The following is a 21,387-nucleotide window of genomic DNA, read 5'->3' on the forward strand; positions in this document are numbered from 1 at the left end:
CCACGCCACCTCCCCAGGGAGGGCTGCAGGGTGGCCAAGGAGGGGGCAGAGCAAACATCTCTCATGCCTATCACACTCTGTGAACCCTCCTCCAGCAAGATGCAGCAGCATGGTGTTGAGTAGCCTGGAGAGATTTTTTTTCCATTTAAACCTTTTTCTCTAATAATTTTTGGACCTACCATGCTCACTTCATCCAGTGGCAGGCAGTGTGTTGCCCCATCTCACAGTGCTCTGGGGCCACCGGTATTTCTCTTTGCTTAGGACCCTGTGCCAGGACACAGAGCTTCACGTGTGTGTAAATGTGACTATGTACCACTCAATCTTTTTTTTTTTTTTTTTTCCCCAAGCATGGGGTTTTTGACTGCTGCTTCAATCAATAAACCTTTATTTCCTGCTCCCCATGCATGGCAATCATGTATCTGCAACATGATCTAAAGCTTAACTCTTTCTGCACAAAACAAAACACATTCAGCTCCAACCAGCTTGTAGAACAGCTGGTGAGAATACAAATCCCAGCACTGCCCATCCTACTGCCCCAGAAAGGGATCAGGCTTGGAACTTTACCTCAGGAGTAAGGTATCCTACAGCTTCTCTCCTCACATGAGCACAGAAAGCTCTTCCAAGAATTTCAGCCTATTAGATAAACAGGTGGCTAGGGAAGGTGAGAATCAACACCCTCATTTATGCTTGGGATTTCAATGTCATACTTTTGCTAAACACCAAATTAGAAGCTTAGAAGGTTCCACAGCAAGCTGCTGCTTAGGAACAATTTTTATTGATTGATTGTTTGTTTGTTTTTGTCCTGGCGGGGACACAAAATTTAATATATGCAGTTTCGCTAATTCCATTTATTCCTAGAGTAACTCTGAAATGGAAGAAAGATTCTACAAAATAATTGCAGTTGACTTGGCACAACTAAGCTGCACAGTAGGAAAAGCACCTGAACAGCAGATCTGTATTGTGTCACAGCTACAATTTTTATGATTGACGGAGGTTGTAGCAAAGTTGCTGCGCAGCACCTCTTCAGATAAGACCTGCAGCCACAAAATGGCTTGGCATTCAACCAGGATGGAAGGCATTCAAAGAAAAGGCAGACATTTAAGTGTGGCAGTACCCCTTGGCAATATGCGTGGCAGATGCTTGTTCCACAGCTTACCCTCAGACAGCCAGCGGTGATGTCAGATGGTTCTGTACCTTGTGAAGCAATTCCACTTCCTGTTGCTCTGACACTTTGAAGAGCTTCCACATCCCAGAGGACTACAGAGAAACTGCTTAGCAGCATTATCTCCACCTAAGGGATATTTCTTTTAAAAACTTAAGAAAAAATACCGAGAGCATTGAAGAATTATGAAAATCACATCTTTTTTTTCTGCAGTGCTCTTACTGGATCTCTTTGCCTGCTGTCGTGCGTATGCACAATATCCCTTGCCTGACATTAAAGATCCAAAGTTCATTGAAGACTGTGTGAGTGCTCACAACAACTTTCGATCCAAAACGAATCCACCAGCCAGCAATATGTTTCGCATGGTAAGGAGGCGTTTGTGATTGCTTTGAAAATTAACATAGATGGTGCTGCTGAGTTAGCCCACCTTACTCTCCAGTTGCTCTGTGTTTTCCTTTCTGTTCCTGTCAATGATTTTGGTACATTTTGGAATATGGTCTGTTCTGATAGTAGTAGGACTGGCTTTTTACTAGGCGAACGTGCGGACGAGAGGCGGTCTGCCTGCGCTGGATCGGTGGAGGGGGATATTGGGAACGCTGGGAAAAATCGGCAGTCAGCTGTCGGCCGTTGAAGAGAGCAGGTCACTTGTACTGTGAACAGCTGTCGAAACGCCTCATCATGGAGAATCATGGAGCGTTTACTGGAGCAGTGATACGTGATCAAATTTTTTGTAAAACTTGGTAAAAAGGGCAAAGAGACTCACGACATGATTAAGGAGGCCTACGGTGATGCTGCCATGGGCAGATTGTGTGTTTTTGAGTGGCACAAGCTGTTCTGAGAAGGTAGGGAAAGAGTGGAAGATGATGACCGCTCCGGACGCCCTTTGACCAGCAAGACCAACAAAAATGTGTCGCGAGTGAAAAATTTACGTGGAAGTCCTCAGAAGACTGCAAAAACGCATTGCTCGTGTCCGCCCAGCCATCGTCAACAATTGGCGGCTGCACCATGACAACGCGCCGAGCCACACAGCGTTCCGCGTAGTGGAGTATCTTGCCCAGCACAAGGTGGCAATGCTACCTCAGCCCCCCTACAGACCCGACTTGGCCCCACCAGACTTTTTCCTCTTCCCGAGAATAAAATCGTCGCTCAAGGGGAAGCATCACGCATCGGTAGAAGCACTTCAAGATGCCGTGAAGAGGGAGCTAAACAGCATTCCGGTCCAGGCGTTCCTGGAGGTGTACGAAAACTGGAAAACTCGTTGGCAGCAGTGTGTAGATGTGGAAGGGTGCTACCTTGAAAAACTCTAATCGTTTGTTCTATTCTCACGAATAAATTTAAAAAAAAAAAAATGAGTCCTACTACTTTCAGAACAGACCATGTATATCTGATAGTTCTTTGTAGGAAATAAAAAAGCAATTAATTTTCACAGTACTGTTCTGTCTTATTAATTGGAAGAGGATTCATTGTCTGGGGACAGGTTGCAGCTCTAAACTTCAGCCATAGCAAAGGACTGTGTTACAAAAAAATATACGTAAGATTCAGTTCTCAGCGTTTCATTTATCTTTTTCCAAGAGGGACAGTAATCTTCCTTATGTTAGTCCAGCTTTCATACAGGGAAGCTGCTTGGCATTAGAAAGCTCCTGAAAGGCAACATGGCTTATTGAAAATCTAGCACCTCACCTTGTGTCTTCCAATCTAGAATCCGTATTGAAGAAAGGGGGTTGCCCCTTTAGACACCCGTATAGACACCTCATCTTCCTTTGCTGTGCTGTTTGGAGAGTAGGGATACCAGTAGCTGGGCTGGAAAACAGATCTTCCCATAAACATAATGGATACCAGAGCAGGCCATGGATAGGTCTCAGCTTGCTCAATGGAGTACGTAAGGAATAGGTAGAGAGATAGCTGGGGGAGGCAAACCCAGTCAGTTTACATCATTACTTTGAACCCTCCAGCAGTGCCGCTTAGCTGAAAAGGAAGTTAGATGCACAACTGCAGCCTGATATAAGTTCTGTGAAAGGAAGTTCAGATAACGATGTAAAAGTCAGACTACTCAAAATGTTAATTTATTGGCATTTTGTTAAAAAATAAAATAAAATAAAATAAAATAAAATAAAATAAAATAAAATAAAATAAAATAAAATAAAATAAAATAAAATAAAATAAAATAAAATGTTTGCGTTAGAATGCTAGAAAACAGGAGTAAATTTAGCTGCTCAGACCAAAGATCGTGCAGTCCTGGAAGGAAAAATATACAGAAACTCTTGAATGAGAGGTGCTACGTTTTATTTAAAGGCTTGTGATGGGTTTTTCTTGCATGACTTTTTTTCAGCCTTAATATCTCGAAGCAAAATTGCAGTCTTAACTACATGATATGTAAAAATCTCCTTGCATTTGATTTGGTCTTGCTAATTGCTAGCTTCCTTTGATAGTCTCTGATCCTTGTGCTGGAAAGAGCAAGTAATCATTGCTTATTTGCATACTTCACAAGACATTCAGCTGTCTCCGCAGAAAGCTACAGAGCATCCGTAGTATTTGACAATCCCCCATATTCTCTGTGCCCTTGCCAGTTCTAGTGTCCCTTTTTAAGACGAGGCACTGCACACAGTATTTAACAGGACTTCTTCAGTGGTGAACTTATATATTTGGGTTCATTCTCCAGTCCCTCTTGAGGAATTTCTAATACTTTATTTGCCTTTTATACTACTGCTAAGCATAGATTTACAAGCAGTAAGAGTCAGCTCCAAATCTGTCATGAATACTAAGTCAAAATTATTTTTCCTCCTCATGTGCCTTTACTTGTAATTTTGTATACTGAATTTGACCTGCTATTTTATTGCCTAGTTATCCAGCAGCATAAAATCTTTCTGTAAGTCTCACAAACCAGTCTCCTCATGGACCAGGCAGGTGGCCAGTGTCTGCCCCCAACCTTACCTTTCATATTCCATATCCTGTGTTTCTAGGCAAATTACGTGTGTGTTAGTTTTGTAGGAAAACTCCCACCCCAAATGCTTGCCACAGGGAGAAATGGAAGACATGGGTTAGAAAATAATTGCAAATCTCTGCAGATCTGTTTTCATGTGATCTTACAAATTTTTATTACTTACTAAGAGCATAAACTTTACACATATTATTTCAGTACATATATATCATCAATACCAAAAAGCTATATTATGTAAAACAGACAAAAAATCTAAGAACCTCCAAGTCCTTTTCCTCTATCACCATTAATGATACATTCAAAACAGCTTCTCTAGTGGTTCTGTAATTTGCAGAAGTAACTGAGAGATTTTAATCCATACATAGAAGGACAAATTAGGAATTTTCAGTACAAAAAAAAGCTACAGGCACACAGAGGTGGCACTGCGTTTCTAGCAGGCACAGCACTGTGTTTGCTTAATCAGGTTGAGTGCACAAGAAAACCCAGAGGAATCTGGCTACACCTCCGATGCAAACAAAAGATATTTATATAATCCAATGGTTTAAATAACAGCTCTCTGTAGGATTGAATAGCAAGCGCATGAGTGACTCCACAAATACAAATTCAGCGCTAACATTTGAAGCATCAACTATGATTGCCCACTACCCCAAAATCTTCCCTACATTTAACAAGTGACAAAATTCCCAGTAGACACAAACCTACAAGCCAATTTATCATGCAGAATTGTCTCAGCAGAAGCAAAAACCAGACTAGCCCAGGGCATATACACTTCTGAGTCCCAGCTGCTTCAGAAGCTGCTCCGCATTACCGCATTGCTTAAGTACCCAAGCCATTTTCTCTTGTCTTTATCTTGCAGACTTGGGATCCAGATTTGGCAAAGACTGCGAAAGCTTGGGCGAAGAGATGCCAGTTTAAACATAACACGTACCTCAGAGAGCCAGGGCAGACTCACCCCAGGTTTACCTCAGTTGGAGAAAACATCTGGACTGGCTCGCTCTCATTATTTTCTGTGAACAGAGCCATCATCTCCTGGTACAATGAGGTCAAAGACTACAGTTATACTGCCAATAGTTGTAGAAGAGTGTGCGGCCATTACACACAGGTAGGCATGGAACTTCTCCACCTGAACCAAGAACCAGCCTTGCCACTGGGACACAGGAATTCTAGATTTCTGTCCAAGATTCAACAAACCAAGTGCGGTAGTGATTTTTTGTGCCTGTATGCATGAGATGTTCTTACATCCCCACTTTATAAAGGAAAAGAGTCCTTTTTTTTTTACATCCCCCAGTTGTGTTTTGTTTCCAGGAAGAAAGCCGGACAGCCATCAAATGACCGGGTTTAGCCAAGCAGTAGCCTAAAATCAGGAAGCGGCAGTGGCTGTGGGCTGCAGTATGTGGTGGGATGAGGTCCCCCCTCTGTCAGACAGCCTCTGTGTGGCACTACGAGCTGTGCCAAAGGCTGATGAAATGCCCCCGCATCAGGCTGGGACACATGGGGCACTTCTGCTACAGCTGAGTGCTGCCAACACGTACGGAGATGGCTGCAGCTCCTGCAAGCATCACTTTTCCTAACCTTCTTTTTCCTAACCAGTATTCCCAAGGAGAAAGGACAAAGAGAGGAACGGGAGGGCTACTGCCACACAACCCTGCAATTGTTAACCTTGGTTATCAGACAGCAGGGCTGCTCACAAACGGGCCTCTAGGGGTTGGATTTTGATCTGAGGCTGCTCAATACTTTCCAGGGAGATAAACTACTGCTCTCCTCTGCAAAGTTTGCCCAAGGAGCACTCCTCAGCCCACTTGCTGTACGACACAGAGGAGGGCAGGGCTTTTCCCTCATGCTTCAGGTGTTAAAGCAGATATTCGTTCACTGGCGTTCATGTTTGTCTTTTCAGATCGTTTGGGCTCGAAGCTACAAGGTTGGCTGTGCTGTCCACTTCTGTCCCACGGTGCAGTACTTCTCGGGAACCAATGCAGCACACTTCATCTGCAACTACGGGCCGGCGTAAGCTTTTCCATGACAAATATTTCACAGGGATTGGGTCCTGCCCCTTCTTCCTTCCCACAATGTGCAGCTTGATCAGATCAGCCCGTTTTTCACGTGTTTATGGGTCCCCGAAACAGAGAAAGATCCACACCTCTATCCAAGCAGCCTTTTTTCACTAAACAGGGGCTGTGTGTTGTAGCCAAAAAGCAGTGGCACTGATAGAAAGGGTAAAATGTAAGATACAGAAATGAGCATACTTAAGCGATCATTTGAAAACTATTCCCTTGCTCCTCAGTGCCAACGTGGCTGCAGACAGTTGCCAAGGTACAGACCCAGAGTCTAAAAATATTTACACATTTGCCTGCAGAATTAAACTTTCAGGTCAATGGTTTGGGTAAAAGTGTACAGTGCTTGCAGCTGCAGCCTGAGCTTTATCAGACTTGGATTCACAAAGCTGGGGCTGCTCAAGGCAAAAGTTTATCCAGAGGTCCTTCATATGCGTATTGGCTGCAAACGGGATGGATGCTTTCTACCTTTTTGCAGCTAATCAATGCCAGCATCTCATTTCCACTAGAGATGGCTTTGGAGCTGGGTGAGCACACTGCAAACAGGCTAAGAAATGGGCCTGCTAAGACCTGCTAAGAAATGGGGCCGTGTCACATCCAGCACTGCCTGCATCCTGCACATCCTGCCCTGGGCACACAGGGACATGGAGGCTCTGAAAATGCCTGCCGAGCCTCAGCTCCCAGCATGTGAAGACAGGATCCTGCCTAGGTCCTGAGCTGCCCAGCCCTACTGGGTCAGAGCATGAAGGTCACTGCCAGAGCACGAAGGCCCTGCCATGGGTGCTGGCAGCCTGGCCACATCTGCAGGGAATTTGGGTACATCTAGGGGTGGGGGGGAGTGGGGTGGTCAGGGAGGGCAGCCCAAAAAACTGTTCCCCATCAACACAGGTGAAGCAAAACCCATGCTCAAAGGCAAATGAGCAGGAGGAATTGGCATCCTGCTAATGGCAGGTTCAGAGCAGTGTTACTAGTGTTACTTTCCTTCACAGAGGGAATTATGGCTGGCACCCCTACGAGACGGGAGCAGCATGCAGCAAATGCAAGGGCGATCAGTGTGCCAACAACCTGTGTCGTAAGTAGAAAACCCACCCTCCTCCACAGGCACACGCAGAAAGAGCACACAAGACTCTGGCAGAAGGCATACTGTTGTCCCAAACACAGTATGAAAAAAAAAAAAAAGTGCAATCAGAAGCCACCATAGCAGTGATGCTTAGGGATATTAAAGGTGTTAAAACACCAGCATCGCAAGAAGGAGAGGGGATTCCTGATGGATGGGATAGTTTGACATCAGCTACAGACTGCGGTTCTTAAATATAAGTACTGGGGAAAAAATAAAATAAAATAAAATAAAATAAAATAAAATAAAATAAAATAAAATAAAATAAAATAAAATAAAATAAAATAAAATAAAATAAAATAAAATAAAATAAAATAAAATAAAATAAAATAAACAGTAAGGACAACAACAGGCATATTAGCAGCAGGACGTACCCCACACATGCCCTCTTGTGATATAATTGTACCTGAGAGGTGAGTCCTCTCTATGCCAGCCACTATCAGGGGGCAGTCAGTAAGATGTGACCAAGCTCTCTGCAGCAAATTCCCAAGAGCAGCTGCAGGGCTCTCCTGAAGTCAACAGGTTCATGTTTCTGGTAAGAAATGTAGCTCCCATTGCTGTATTTCTTCTCTGCCCATTGTCAGGCTCATAGTTAATTCTCTTTTGTTTAGATCAAATTATTCACAATGTCTAAGCCTGCTTATATTCACTTCTTTTCTCTCTCCAGGAAACCCAGAGCGTGACAAAGTCATTAGTAAGTACCACAGATGTTTCTGCTTCAATGTGTTGCCCTCAGCGCAGTTACACCTAAAACCCGGTGATCTGTTTTCTTTCCAGGTGATTCCAAGTGGTATCCAGCCTGGGACAGACCTGCCTGTGATGAGTACTGCATTTCTGTGGTTGTTTTGAGGCTGCTCTTCTTTATTCTGACAATCCCAGCTGCCTGGATCCTGCCCAAGTACTGGTCTATAGCACCTGCCAGCGAGTAACGCACAGGAGACTGTGAGAACATTTGGGTTGATTTTTTCCTTTCCTGTTTGTAAACTACTAGAAGCACACACACACACACACAAATAAATTTAAAGAAAAATGGGTGGAGACATTGTTTGCATCCACGGCTGATTTAGAAATACAGAAATACTGTCTTCAATTCATGGAGGAGCCAGGAGAGCTGACAAGGAGCCTTCACATCGTTCAGAAGCAATAAAGTGGGTTTTAAACTACGCACTTATTTTTACAAAGCAGAGCAGTGTGGGAGGGATGGGGGGCATGGAGCAGCTGCCCACGCCACCTCCCCAGGGAGGGCTGCAGGGTGGCCAAGGAGGGGGCAGAGCAAACATCTCTCATGCCTATCACACTCTGTGAACCCTCCTCCAGCAAGATGCAGCAGCATGGTGTTGAGTAGCCTGGAGAGATTTTTTTTCCATTTAAACCTTTTTCTCTAATAATTTTTGGACCTACCATGCTCACTTCATCCAGTGGCAGGCAGTGTGTTGCCCCATCTCACAGTGCTCTGGGGCCACCGGTATTTCTCTTTGCTTAGGACCCTGTGCCAGGACACAGAGCTTCACGTGTGTGTAAATGTGACTATGTACCACTCAATCTTTTTTTTTTTTTTTTTTCCCCAAGCATGGGGTTTTTGACTGCTGCTTCAATCAATAAACCTTTATTTCCTGCTCCCCATGCATGGCAATCATGTATCTGCAACATGATCTAAAGCTTAACTCTTTCTGCACAAAACAAAACACATTCAGCTCCAACCAGCTTGTAGAACAGCTGGTGAGAATACAAATCCCAGCACTGCCCATCCTACTGCCCCAGAAAGGGATCAGGCTTGGAACTTTACCTCAGGAGTAAGGTATCCTACAGCTTCTCTCCTCACATGAGCACAGAAAGCTCTTCCAAGAATTTCAGCCTATTAGATAAACAGGTGGCTAGGGAAGGTGAGAATCAACACCCTCATTTATGCTTGGGATTTCAATGTCATACTTTTGCTAAACACCAAATTAGAAGCTTAGAAGGTTCCACAGCAAGCTGCTGCTTAGGAACAATTTTTATTGATTGATTGTTTGTTTGTTTTTGTCCTGGCGGGGACACAAAATTTAATATATGCAGTTTCGCTAATTCCATTTATTCCTAGAGTAACTCTGAAATGGAAGAAAGATTCTACAAAATAATTGCAGTTGACTTGGCACAACTAAGCTGCACAGTAGGAAAAGCACCTGAACAGCAGATCTGTATTGTGTCACAGCTACAATTTTATGATTGACGGAGGTTGTAGCAAAGTTGCTGCGCAGCACCTCTTCAGATAAGACCTGCAGCCACAAAATGGCTTGGCATTCAACCAGGATGGAAGGCATTCAAAGAAAAGGCAGACATTTAAGTGTGGCAGTACCCCTTGGCAATATGCGTGGCAGATGCTTGTTCCACAGCTTACCCTCAGACAGCCAGCGGTGATGTCAGATGGTTCTGTACCTTGTGAAGCAATTCCACTTCCTGTTGCTCTGACACTTTGAAGAGCTTCCACATCCCAGAGGACTACAGAGAAACTGCTTAGCAGCATTATCTCCACCTAAGGGATATTTCTTTTAAAAACTTAAGAAAAAATACCGAGAGCATTGAAGAATTATGAAAATCACATCTTTTTTTTCTGCAGTGCTCTTACTGGATCTCTTTGCCTGCTGTCGTGCGTATGCACAATATCCCTTGCCTGACATTAAAGATCCAAAGTTCATTGAAGACTGTGTGAGTGCTCACAACAACTTTCGATCCAAAACGAATCCACCAGCCAGCAATATGTTTCGCATGGTAAGGAGGCGTTTGTGATTGCTTTGAAAATTAACATAGATGGTGCTGCTGAGTTAGCCCACCTTACTCTCCAGTTGCTCTGTGTTTTCCTTTCTGTTCCTGTCAATGATTTTGGTACATTTTGGAATATGGTCTGTTCTGATAGTAGTAGGACTGGCTTTTTACTAGGCGAACGTGCGGACGAGAGGCGGTCTGCCCGCGCTGGATCGGTGGAGGGGGATATTGGGAACGCTGGGAAAAATCGGCAGTCAGCTGTCGGCCGTTGAAGAGAGCAGGTCACTTGTACTGTGAACAGCTGTCGAAACGCCTCATCATGGAGAATCATGGAGCGTTTACTGGAGCAGTGATACGTGATCAAATTTTTTGTAAAACTTGGTAAAAAGGGCAAAGAGACTCACGACATGATTAAGGAGGCCTACGGTGATGCTGCCATGGGCAGATTGTGTGTTTTTGAGTGGCACAAGCTGTTCTGAGAAGGTAGGGAAAGAGTGGAAGATGATGACCGCTCCGGACGCCCTTTGACCAGCAAGACCAACAAAAATGTGTCGCGAGTGAAAAATTTACGTGGAAGTCCTCAGAAGACTGCAAAAACGCATTGCTCGTGTCCGCCCAGCCATCGTCAACAATTGGCGGCTGCACCATGACAACGCGCCGAGCCACACAGCGTTCCGCGTAGTGGAGTATCTTGCCCAGCACAAGGTGGCAATGCTACCTCAGCCCCCCTACAGACCCGACTTGGCCCCACCAGACTTTTTCCTCTTCCCGAGAATAAAATCGTCGCTCAAGGGGAAGCATCACGCATCGGTAGAAGCACTTCAAGATGCCGTGAAGAGGGAGCTAAACAGCATTCCGGTCCAGGCGTTCCTGGAGGTGTACGAAAACTGGAAAACTCGTTGGCAGCAGTGTGTAGATGTGGAAGGGTGCTACCTTGAAAAACTCTAATCGTTTGTTCTATTCTCACGAATAAATTTAAAAAAAAAAAAATGAGTCCTACTACTTTCAGAACAGACCATGTATATCTGATAGTTCTTTGTAGGAAATAAAAAAGCAATTAATTTTCACAGTACTGTTCTGTCTTATTAATTGGAAGAGGATTCATTGTCTGGGGACAGGTTGCAGCTCTAAACTTCAGCCATAGCAAAGGACTGTGTTACAAAAAAATATACGTAAGATTCAGTTCTCAGCGTTTCATTTATCTTTTTCCAAGAGGGACAGTAATCTTCCTTATGTTAGTCCAGCTTTCATACAGGGAAGCTGCTTGGCATTAGAAAGCTCCTGAAAGGCAACATGGCTTATTGAAAATCTAGCACCTCACCTTGTGTCTTCCAATCTAGAATCCGTATTGAAGAAAGGGGGTTGCCCCTTTAGACACCCGTATAGACACCTCATCTTCCTTTGCTGTGCTGTTTGGAGAGTAGGGATACCAGTAGCTGGGCTGGAAAACAGATCTTCCCATAAACATAATGGATACCAGAGCAGGCCATGGATAGGTCTCAGCTTGCTCAATGGAGTACGTAAGGAATAGGTAGAGAGATAGCTGGGGGAGGCAAACCCAGTCAGTTTACATCATTACTTTGAACCCTCCAGCAGTGCCGCTTAGCTGAAAAGGAAGTTAGATGCACAACTGCAGCCTGATATAAGTTCTGTGAAAGGAAGTTCAGATAACGATGTAAAAGTCAGACTACTCAAAATGTTAATTTATTGGCATTTTGTTAAAAAATAAAATAAAATAAAATAAAATAAAATAAAATAAAATAAAATAAAATAAAATAAAATAAAATAAAATAAAATAAAATAAAATAAAATAAAATAAAATAAAATAAAATAAAATAAAATAAAATAAAATAAAATGTTTGCGTTAGAATGCTAGAAAACAGGAGTAAATTTAGCTGCTCAGACCAAAGATCGTGCAGTCCTGGAAGGAAAAATATACAGAAACTCTTGAATGAGAGGTGCTACGTTTTATTTAAAGGCTTGTGATGGGTTTTTCTTGCATGACTTTTTTTCAGCCTTAATATCTCGAAGCAAAATTGCAGTCTTAACTACATGATATGTAAAAATCTCCTTGCATTTGATTTGGTCTTGCTAATTGCTAGCTTCCTTTGATAGTCTCTGATCCTTGTGCTGGAAAGAGCAAGTAATCATTGCTTATTTGCATACTTCACAAGACATTCAGCTGTCTCCGCAGAAAGCTACAGAGCATCCGTAGTATTTGACAATCCCCCATATTCTCTGTGCCCTTGCCAGTTCTAGTGTCCCTTTTTAAGACGAGGCACTGCACACAGTATTTAACAGGACTTCTTCAGTGGTGAACTTATATATTTGGGTTCATTCTCCAGTCCCTCTTGAGGAATTTCTAATACTTTATTTGCCTTTTATACTACTGCTAAGCATAGATTTACAAGCAGTAAGAGTCAGCTCCAAATCTGTCATGAATACTAAGTCAAAATTATTTTTCCTCCTCATGTGCCTTTACTTGTAATTTTGTATACTGAATTTGACCTGCTATTTTATTGCCTAGTTATCCAGCAGCATAAAATCTTTCTGTAAGTCTCACAAACCAGTCTCCTCATGGACCAGGCAGGTGGCCAGTGTCTGCCCCCAACCTTACCTTTCATATTCCATATCCTGTGTTTCTAGGCAAATTACGTGTGTGTTAGTTTTGTAGGAAAACTCCCACCCCAAATGCTTGCCACAGGGAGAAATGGAAGACATGGGTTAGAAAATAATTGCAAATCTCTGCAGATCTGTTTTCATGTGATCTTACAAATTTTTATTACTTACTAAGAGCATAAACTTTACACATATTATTTCAGTACATATATATCATCAATACCAAAAAGCTATATTATGTAAAACAGACAAAAAATCTAAGAACCTCCAAGTCCTTTTCCTCTATCACCATTAATGATACATTCAAAACAGCTTCTCTAGTGGTTCTGTAATTTGCAGAAGTAACTGAGAGATTTTAATCCATACATAGAAGGACAAATTAGGAATTTTCAGTACAAAAAAAAGCTACAGGCACACAGAGGTGGCACTGCGTTTCTAGCAGGCACAGCACTGTGTTTGCTTAATCAGGTTGAGTGCACAAGAAAACCCAGAGGAATCTGGCTACACCTCCGATGCAAACAAAAGATATTTATATAATCCAATGGTTTAAATAACAGCTCTCTGTAGGATTGAATAGCAAGCGCATGAGTGACTCCACAAATACAAATTCAGCGCTAACATTTGAAGCATCAACTATGATTGCCCACTACCCCAAAATCTTCCCTACATTTAACAAGTGACAAAATTCCCAGTAGACACAAACCTACAAGCCAATTTATCATGCAGAATTGTCTCAGCAGAAGCAAAAACCAGACTAGCCCAGGGCATATACACTTCTGAGTCCCAGCTGCTTCAGAAGCTGCTCCGCATTACCGCATTGCTTAAGTACCCAAGCCATTTTCTCTTGTCTTTATCTTGCAGACTTGGGATCCAGATTTGGCAAAGACTGCGAAAGCTTGGGCGAAGAGATGCCAGTTTAAACATAACACGTACCTCAGAGAGCCAGGGCAGACTCACCCCAGGTTTACCTCAGTTGGAGAAAACATCTGGACTGGCTCGCTCTCATTATTTTCTGTGAACAGAGCCATCATCTCCTGGTACAATGAGGTCAAAGACTACAGTTATACTGCCAATAGTTGTAGAAGAGTGTGCGGCCATTACACACAGGTAGGCATGGAACTTCTCCACCTGAACCAAGAACCAGCCTTGCCACTGGGACACAGGAATTCTAGATTTCTGTCCAAGATTCAACAAACCAAGTGCGGTAGTGATTTTTTGTGCCTGTATGCATGAGATGTTCTTACATCCCCACTTTATAAAGGAAAAGAGTCCTTTTTTTTTTACATCCCCCAGTTGTGTTTTGTTTCCAGGAAGAAAGCCGGACAGCCATCAAATGACCGGGTTTAGCCAAGCAGTAGCCTAAAATCAGGAAGCGGCAGTGGCTGTGGGCTGCAGTATGTGGTGGGATGAGGTCCCCCCTCTGTCAGACAGCCTCTGTGTGGCACTACGAGCTGTGCCAAAGGCTGATGAAATGCCCCCGCATCAGGCTGGGACACATGGGGCACTTCTGCTACAGCTGAGTGCTGCCAACACGTACGGAGATGGCTGCAGCTCCTGCAAGCATCACTTTTCCTAACCTTCTTTTTCCTAACCAGTATTCCCAAGGAGAAAGGACAAAGAGAGGAACGGGAGGGCTACTGCCACGCAACCCTGCAATTGTTAACCTTGGTTATCAGACAGCAGGGCTGCTCACAAACGGGCCTCTAGGGGTTGGATTTTGATCTGAGGCTGCTCAATACTTTCCAGGGAGATAAACTACTGCTCTCCTCTGCAAAGTTTGCCCAAGGAGCACTCCTCAGCCCACTTGCTGTACGACACAGAGGAGGGCAGGGCTTTTCCCTCATGCTTCAGGTGTTAAAGCAGATATTCGTTCACTGGCGTTCATGTTTGTCTTTTCAGATCGTTTGGGCTCGAAGCTACAAGGTTGGCTGTGCTGTCCACTTCTGTCCCACGGTGCAGTACTTCTCGGGAACCAATGCAGCACACTTCATCTGCAACTACGGGCCGGCGTAAGCTTTTCCATGACAAATATTTCACAGGGATTGGGTCCTGCCCCTTCTTCCTTCCCACAATGTGCAGCTTGATCAGATCAGCCCGTTTTTCACGTGTTTATGGGTCCCCGAAACAGAGAAAGATCCACACCTCTATCCAAGCAGCCTTTTTTCACTAAACAGGGGCTGTGTGTTGTAGCCAAAAAGCAGTGGCACTGATAGAAAGGGTAAAATGTAAGATACAGAAATGAGCATACTTAAGCGATCATTTGAAAACTATTCCCTTGCTCCTCAGTGCCAACGTGGCTGCAGACAGTTGCCAAGGTACAGACCCAGAGTCTAAAAATATTTACACATTTGCCTGCAGAATTAAACTTTCAGGTCAATGGTTTGGGTAAAAGTGTACAGTGCTTGCAGCTGCAGCCTGAGCTTTATCAGACTTGGATTCACAAAGCTGGGGCTGCTCAAGGCAAAAGTTTATCCAGAGGTCCTTCATATGCGTATTGGCTGCAAACGGGATGGATGCTTTCTACCTTTTTGCAGCTAATCAATGCCAGCATCTCATTTCCACTAGAGATGGCTTTGGAGCTGGGTGAGCACACTGCAAACAGGCTAAGAAATGGGCCTGCTAAGACCTGCTAAGAAATGGGGCCGTGTCACATCCAGCACTGCCTGCATCCTGCACATCCTGCCCTGGGCACACAGGGACATGGAGGCTCTGAAAATGCCTGCCGAGCCTCAGCTCCCAGCATGTGAAGACAGGATCCTGCCTAGGTCCTGAGCTGCCCAGCCCTACTGGGTCAGAGCATGAAGGTCACTGCCAGAGCACGAAGGCCCTGCCATGGGTGCTGGCAGCCTGGCCACATCTGCAGGGAATTTGGGTACATCTAGGGGTGGGGGGGAGTGGGGTGGTCAGGGAGGGCAGCCCAAAAAACTGTTCCCCATCAACACAGGTGAAGCAAAACCCATGCTCAAAGGCAAATGAGCAGGAGGAATTGGCATCCTGCTAATGGCAGGTTCAGAGCAGTGTTACTAGTGTTACTTTCCTTCACAGAGGGAATTATGGCTGGCACCCCTACGAGACGGGAGCAGCATGCAGCAAATGCAAGGGCGATCAGTGTGCCAACAACCTGTGTCGTAAGTAGAAAACCCACCCTCCTCCACAGGCACACGCAGAAAGAGCACACAAGACTCTGGCAGAAGGCATACTGTTGTCCCAAACACAGTATGAAAAAAAAAAAAAAGTGCAATCAGAAGCCACCATAGCAGTGATGCTTAGGGATATTAAAGGTGTTAAAACACCAGCATCGCAAGAAGGAGAGGGGATTCCTGATGGATGGGATAGTTTGACATCAGCTACAGACTGCGGTTCTTAAATATAAGTACTGGGGAAAAAATAAAATAAAATAAAATAAAATAAAATAAAATAAAATAAAATAAAATAAAATAAAATAAAATAAAATAAAATAAAATAAAATAAAATAAAATAAAATAAAATAAAATAAAATAAAATAAAATAAACAGTAAGGACAACAACAGGCATATTAGCAGCAGGACGTACCCCACACATGCCCTCTTGTGATATAATTGTACCTGAGAGGTGAGTCCTCTCTATGCCAGCCACTATCAGGGGGCAGTCAGTAAGATGTGACCAAGCTCTCTGCAGCAAATTCCCAAGAGCAGCTGCAGGGCTCTCCTGAAGTCAACAGGTTCATGTTTCTGGTAAGAAATGTAGCTCCCATTGCTGTATTTCTTCTCTGCCCATTGTCAGGCTCATAGTTAATTCTCTTTTGTTTAGATCAAATTATTCACAATGTCTAAGCCTGCTTATATTCACTTCTTTTCTCTCTCCAGGAAACCCAGAGCGTGACAAAGTCATTAGTAAGTACCACAGATGTTTCTGCTTCAATGTGTTGCCCTCAGCGCAGTTACACCTAAAACCCGGTGATCTGTTTTCTTTCCAGGTGATTCCAAGTGGTATCCAGCCTGGGACAGACCTGCCTGTGATGAGTACTGCATTTCTGTGGTTGTTTTGAGGCTGCTCTTCTTTATTCTGACAATCCCAGCTGCCTGGATCCTGCCCAAGTACTGGTCTATAGCACCTGCCAGCGAGTAACGCACAGGAGACTGTGAGAACATTTGGGTTGATTTTTTCCTTTCCTGTTTGTAAACTACTAGAAGCACACACACAAATAAAAATATATATATATATATATATATAGAATAAAATATGGGTAGAAATATTTTTTGCATCCACGGCTGATTTAGAAATACAGAAATACTGTCTTCAATTCATGGAGGAGCCAGGAGAGCTGACAAGGAGCCTTCACATCATTCAGAAGCAATAAAGTGGGTTTTAAACTACGCACTTATTTTTACAAAGCAGAGCAGTGTGGGAGGGATGGGGGGCATGGAGCAGCTGCCCACGCCACCTCCCCAGGGAGGGCTGCAGGGTGGCCAAGGAGGGGGCAGAGCAAACATCTCTCATGCCTATCACACTCCGTGAACCCTCCTCCAGCAAGATGCAGCAGCATGGTGTTGAGTAGCCTGGAGAGATTTTTTTTTCCATTTAAACCTTTTTCTCTAATAATTTTTGGACCTACCACGCTCACTTCATCCAGTGGCAGGCAGTGTGTTGCCCCATCTCACAGTGCTCTGGGGCTGCTGGTATTTCTCTTTGCTTAGGACCCTGTGCCAGGACACAGAGCTTCACGTGTGTGTAAATGTGACAATGTACCACCTCAATCTTTTTTTATTATTATTTTTTTTATTTTTATTTTTTTCCCTATGTATGGGGTTTTTGACTGCTGCTTCAATCAATAAACCATTATTTCCTGCTCCCCATGCATGGCAATCATGTATCTGCAACATGATCTAAAGCTTAACTCTTTCTGCACAAAACAAAACACACTCAGCTCCAGCCCGCGCAGTGCTGAGAAACATAATGCTGGGAAAGACAGCACAAAGCTCCAGATAAAATCATGCCATGCCCATAGTGTCTGCCAAGGGAAGAGTCTCCTGGAAGCTGTGCCTCTGGAGCAGGCCGAAAGCAGCGTTCAGCCGGGCACCACTGCTGCCAACCACTGAAGTTGAGGTTTCAGCTGAGGTTGCAGCAGAGCAGAGCCGCAGGAGCACAGACCCGAGCCTTAGTGATCTGTATCTCTTCTGAGGCAGGTTTAGACACTTGTGTATCATGCCACTCTGCAGGGCACAGGCACACGTTTCCAGGAAGCCCCCACTTGCTGTTTCCTTTCTGTGGTCCTGCCCTTGCAGTTTCTGTCAATGTGGCTGCACACCTGCTCCCAGTGCCACTGCTGGAAGCACTGCGACAGGGACCCAAAGTTTCTCTCGTTATTCTTGCAGGCAGTTAGTAGTTAGCACTTGAATCATCTCAGCATCAGAGCATTTCCTGAATAAATCATTTTTCAAAATGCAAATATGGCTGGGAACAGAATTCCTAATTCTCTTCCTTGCCCTTGATTTGTCTTCACATTTAGTTTGCGTCAGAGCATCTGCAGCTGAGATGTCACCGTCACAGACAGGCAGGGAACAGTTTCTTCTCCACAGCCGGTGACCAGTGACCCAGTACTCCTGCTGGCCTACCTGTGAGGGAGCCAAGCAACTCTGATTTCCAATCTAGGCAGATCAGGGTGTTCAGAATAAATAAATAAAATAAAACAACAACAACAAAAACTGCAAAATCAAGGCTGTGGGTGTACCTGTTAAAAAGGGCAGGTACTTTCCTTCACACTTATCTTTTTGCCACTTTCTTTTGAGCAATACCCAAACTTCAAGTTTCATGTACTCCAAAGTCCCATCTGAAAAAAAATAAAATAAAAAATCAAGGACAACAACAGGCATATTGGCAGCAGGACATACCCCACGCATGCCCTCTTGCACAGAAGGGCTCCCACACCACAAGGTCTGCCCCACTGAAGCCACATGCAGTGAGATCTTACTACTGCAAAGAGAAATGCAGGAGAAGAAAGAACACACACTGCTGTGTCCAGGGAGCAAAATGAGCTCAGCAGGAATTCTCCCCTGCTAAGTTTAATCTATGTTTGGTCTCCAGGAGAGTAAACAGAATGAACACAGAGACCTTAAAGATCAAAATATTCACAGCGCTGTCACTGAACTACATACCTTAGCAGCTCTAAGGGAATTCCATAGAAAAGTCTTCATTAAAAAACAAAACAAAACAGAACAAAACCTGTAAATCACCAGGTCTCAGGAAAACAAACAAACAAACAAAAGTGGTAACTTAAAAAAACAAACAAACAAACAAAAAACTTTAAATTCAAGAACCCAAAGCTAAGCAAGTATTGCATCTCATTTTTAATGGTATACAAAAATGCAGGTGTTTTAACTCCTGATAATCTAACCCCTTAGAGTCATTCATGCTTTTCTTATGGTATATACCCATGGCTTCCATAAGATAAATGCAAAATACCGACGTACATTCATCCATCAAGAAGGTTTTTGTTACTCTGTAAGCTCTAAAATCAGTTTAAGGTGATAATTTGCAAAATTCAAGCTGTTTCTGAAAATACTAAAACCACTTCAACCTTCCAAACCCATTTTATTTTCTATTCTTTATTTTTTATAAAATTGTTAGAACTCTACAGCCATATTCTCTCTGAAAACAGGTGTGAAACACACTAACAGTAAGCCCATGCAGGCAGTTACAATTAAAATGTAGATAAATCCTTTAGTTTAATTTGCCTACAAGAATGAAGGCTCTTTCTTGATTTTGCAGGTTAAGTAAATAAACGTCTAACCAACAATCCTTGGATCCTGTCAACCATAACAAGATTAAACACAATGTGCAACACTTTCATCCCGTGACAACAGTAAGGCAAGACTCACAGAAATCTGTTAAGTTTTACTGTAGTTTTACTGAGACTTGATGCAAAATCCACATAGATGCCTGAGCTGTGGGTCCAAGATTCAAGAAGCACACTTTCATGGAAGTACACATACGTATTTTAAGGTCAGGCTGCCACCAAGCTGTAATACTTTTTCCTGCACTGCTATTCAGGTAGCCATGCAGTTAGCTGACTCAGTTGGAAAACAAACACTCTTCTTGTCAGGTATTTTAAGCCAAATCAGGTTCATATAATCATGGAAGAATGGAGTATCTGAGTTAGAAGGGACCCACAAGGATCACTGAGTCCAACTCCTGGGTCCCCGAAGGACCACACCAAAAAAATAAACAAATAAAATCAGACCATGTGTCTGAGAGAGTTGTCCAAATGCTTCTTGAATTCTGGCAGACTCAGTGCCATGACCACCACCCTGAGGAACCTGCCCCAGTGCCCAACCATCCTCCAGGTGCAGATCCTTTTCCTAACACCCAGCCTGAACCAGGCCTGTCACAGCTTCAAGTCATTCCCTCAGGTCCTAAAAAGGTTATTTCAGGTTTCTGAAATGAAATGCCAACCTGCAAGGCCAGACAGCCATTAGTATCATGGAATCAGCCCTAAAGTTGCTAATTTTAACCTTTTAAACAGCAAACAGGGAGCTGCTATCTGCATAGGCTGTCTGCAGTGAAAAGGGGCCTCATTCAGTCCAGCTTGTAACTGAGGACTCTCCCTCCCCTAGTACGTTCAGGCTTCTTCCCTGGCTATCACCCAACTCTTCCTTACAGGCTTCTGGCTCTGAAGATTGATCTCTTGAAGCACTTATTTGTGGGATCACAGTGTGAGAACAGCCATTTAAACTGAAGCATTGCAATGCCTCCTGGGGTAGCCCATGCCTTGCTGAAGTTGGTCCTTTTGCTGCATGAGAGGTCTGAACTACCTGACTGAGACTGAACTCGGGTCTCCCCTTTACACTGTTAACTGCTACACACCCATTAGCTTTCCTAAAAGCTTTTCATACTGCTGGTATCACTAAACATATCAGCTTCCTATAATTTCTGAGATAGGTGTATGTGATTGAATTACCATTTTCTCACTGAAGCATCTGCTGAACTAGCATTTTCCTGACTGATTTTCTAAGCAATTAAACTGCCATTTGTGAATGATGGGTTACCTTAAAGGATTGAGAGTCTTCCCCAAGAAATAAGTTTCAAGAAGTGATCACACAACTGAAAGGCTGTATTGGGCTTATGTGGTAAGGGGTAAGGGTGTGGTAGCATGGGACTGCAGGAATGGCCTCTGTGAGCAGAGCCCAGCAGCTGCCCCATGTCAGATCAGAGACAGCTCCAGACAGTTCCAAAAGGGACCCACTGCTGGCCAGAGCTGAGTCAGTGAGCAACGCTGGTTGTGCCTCTGGGAGAGCAGAGTTAAGAAATGGAAAAAACCCTGTGCATCAGCAGCTGGGAGAGAGGAGTGAGAATCAACCCTGCAGGCCCCCAGGTGAGTGCAGCAGGAGGGCAGGAGGTGCTCCAGGCATGCAGCAGCAGTTCCCTTGCAGCCTGTGCAGGGAGAGGCCCCTGGAGGAGCAGGCTGTCCCCCTGCAGCCCACGGGTCCCACACGGAGCAGATCTCCACGCTGCAGCCCGTGGAGAGGAGGCCACGCAGGAGCAAGGGGTCTGGGGGGAGCTGTCGCCCACCCATGGTAGACCCGTGCTGGAACAGTTTGCTCTTGGGGGATGGACCCCACGGTACGGAGCCATGTGGGAGCAGTTCTTGGAGAGCTGCTGCCTGTAGGCAGCCCATGTGGGATCAGTTTGGGAAGGACGGCATCCCATGGGAGGGACCCCATGTGGAGCAGGGGCAGAAAGCGACCATGAAGAAGCAGCGGAGACAGTGTTAGGGACTGAC

At 44.2% G+C, this 21,387-nt stretch overlaps 2 protein-coding genes across 2 annotated transcripts; both read left to right on the plus strand.

Annotated features, from left to right (window-relative positions):
* The first annotated feature begins 600 nt into the window (after positions 1-600).
* LOC116501889 (glioma pathogenesis-related protein 1-like) lies at positions 601-8,263 on the plus strand. The gene is made up of 7 exons (XM_032207519.1): positions 601-661; positions 1,376-1,527; positions 4,957-5,202; positions 5,995-6,104; positions 7,141-7,223; positions 7,936-7,962; positions 8,046-8,263. Exons 1-7 carry the CDS (start codon positions 601-603, stop codon positions 8,195-8,197), a joined length of 831 nt encoding a protein of 276 aa, XP_032063410.1. The 3' UTR covers positions 8,198-8,263.
* An 827-nt stretch (positions 8,264-9,090) lies between these two features.
* Positions 9,091-16,802, plus strand: LOC116501896 (glioma pathogenesis-related protein 1-like). Its single transcript, XM_032207527.1, has 7 exons — positions 9,091-9,151; positions 9,865-10,016; positions 13,491-13,736; positions 14,529-14,638; positions 15,675-15,757; positions 16,475-16,501; positions 16,585-16,802. The coding sequence occupies exons 1-7, from the start codon at positions 9,091-9,093 to the stop codon at positions 16,734-16,736; spliced, it is 831 nt and encodes a 276-aa protein (XP_032063418.1). The 3' UTR covers positions 16,737-16,802.
* Positions 16,803-21,387: the final 4,585 nt, after the last annotated feature.

This window comes from Aythya fuligula, chromosome 1 (assembly GCF_009819795.1).
Source record: "Aythya fuligula isolate bAytFul2 chromosome 1, bAytFul2.pri, whole genome shotgun sequence".
Classification (NCBI taxonomy): domain Eukaryota; kingdom Metazoa; phylum Chordata; class Aves; order Anseriformes; family Anatidae; genus Aythya; species Aythya fuligula.

Coding starts and splice junctions, on each gene's coding strand:
- LOC116501889 (XM_032207519.1), top strand. CDS start 601: ATGAGCACAGAAAGCTCTTCCAAGAATTTCAGCCTATTAGATAAACAG. Junction 662..1,375: donor TAAACAGGTGGCTAGGGAAG/GTGAGAATCAAC, acceptor TTTTTTCTGCAG/TGCTCTTACTGGATCTCTTT. Junction 7,963..8,045: donor AGAGCGTGACAAAGTCATTA/GTAAGTACCACA, acceptor TTTTCTTTCCAG/GTGATTCCAAGTGGTATCCA.
- LOC116501896 (XM_032207527.1), top strand. CDS start 9,091: ATGAGCACAGAAAGCTCTTCCAAGAATTTCAGCCTATTAGATAAACAG. Junction 14,639..15,674: donor ATCTGCAACTACGGGCCGGC/GTAAGCTTTTCC, acceptor TTTCCTTCACAG/AGGGAATTATGGCTGGCACC. Junction 16,502..16,584: donor AGAGCGTGACAAAGTCATTA/GTAAGTACCACA, acceptor TTTTCTTTCCAG/GTGATTCCAAGTGGTATCCA.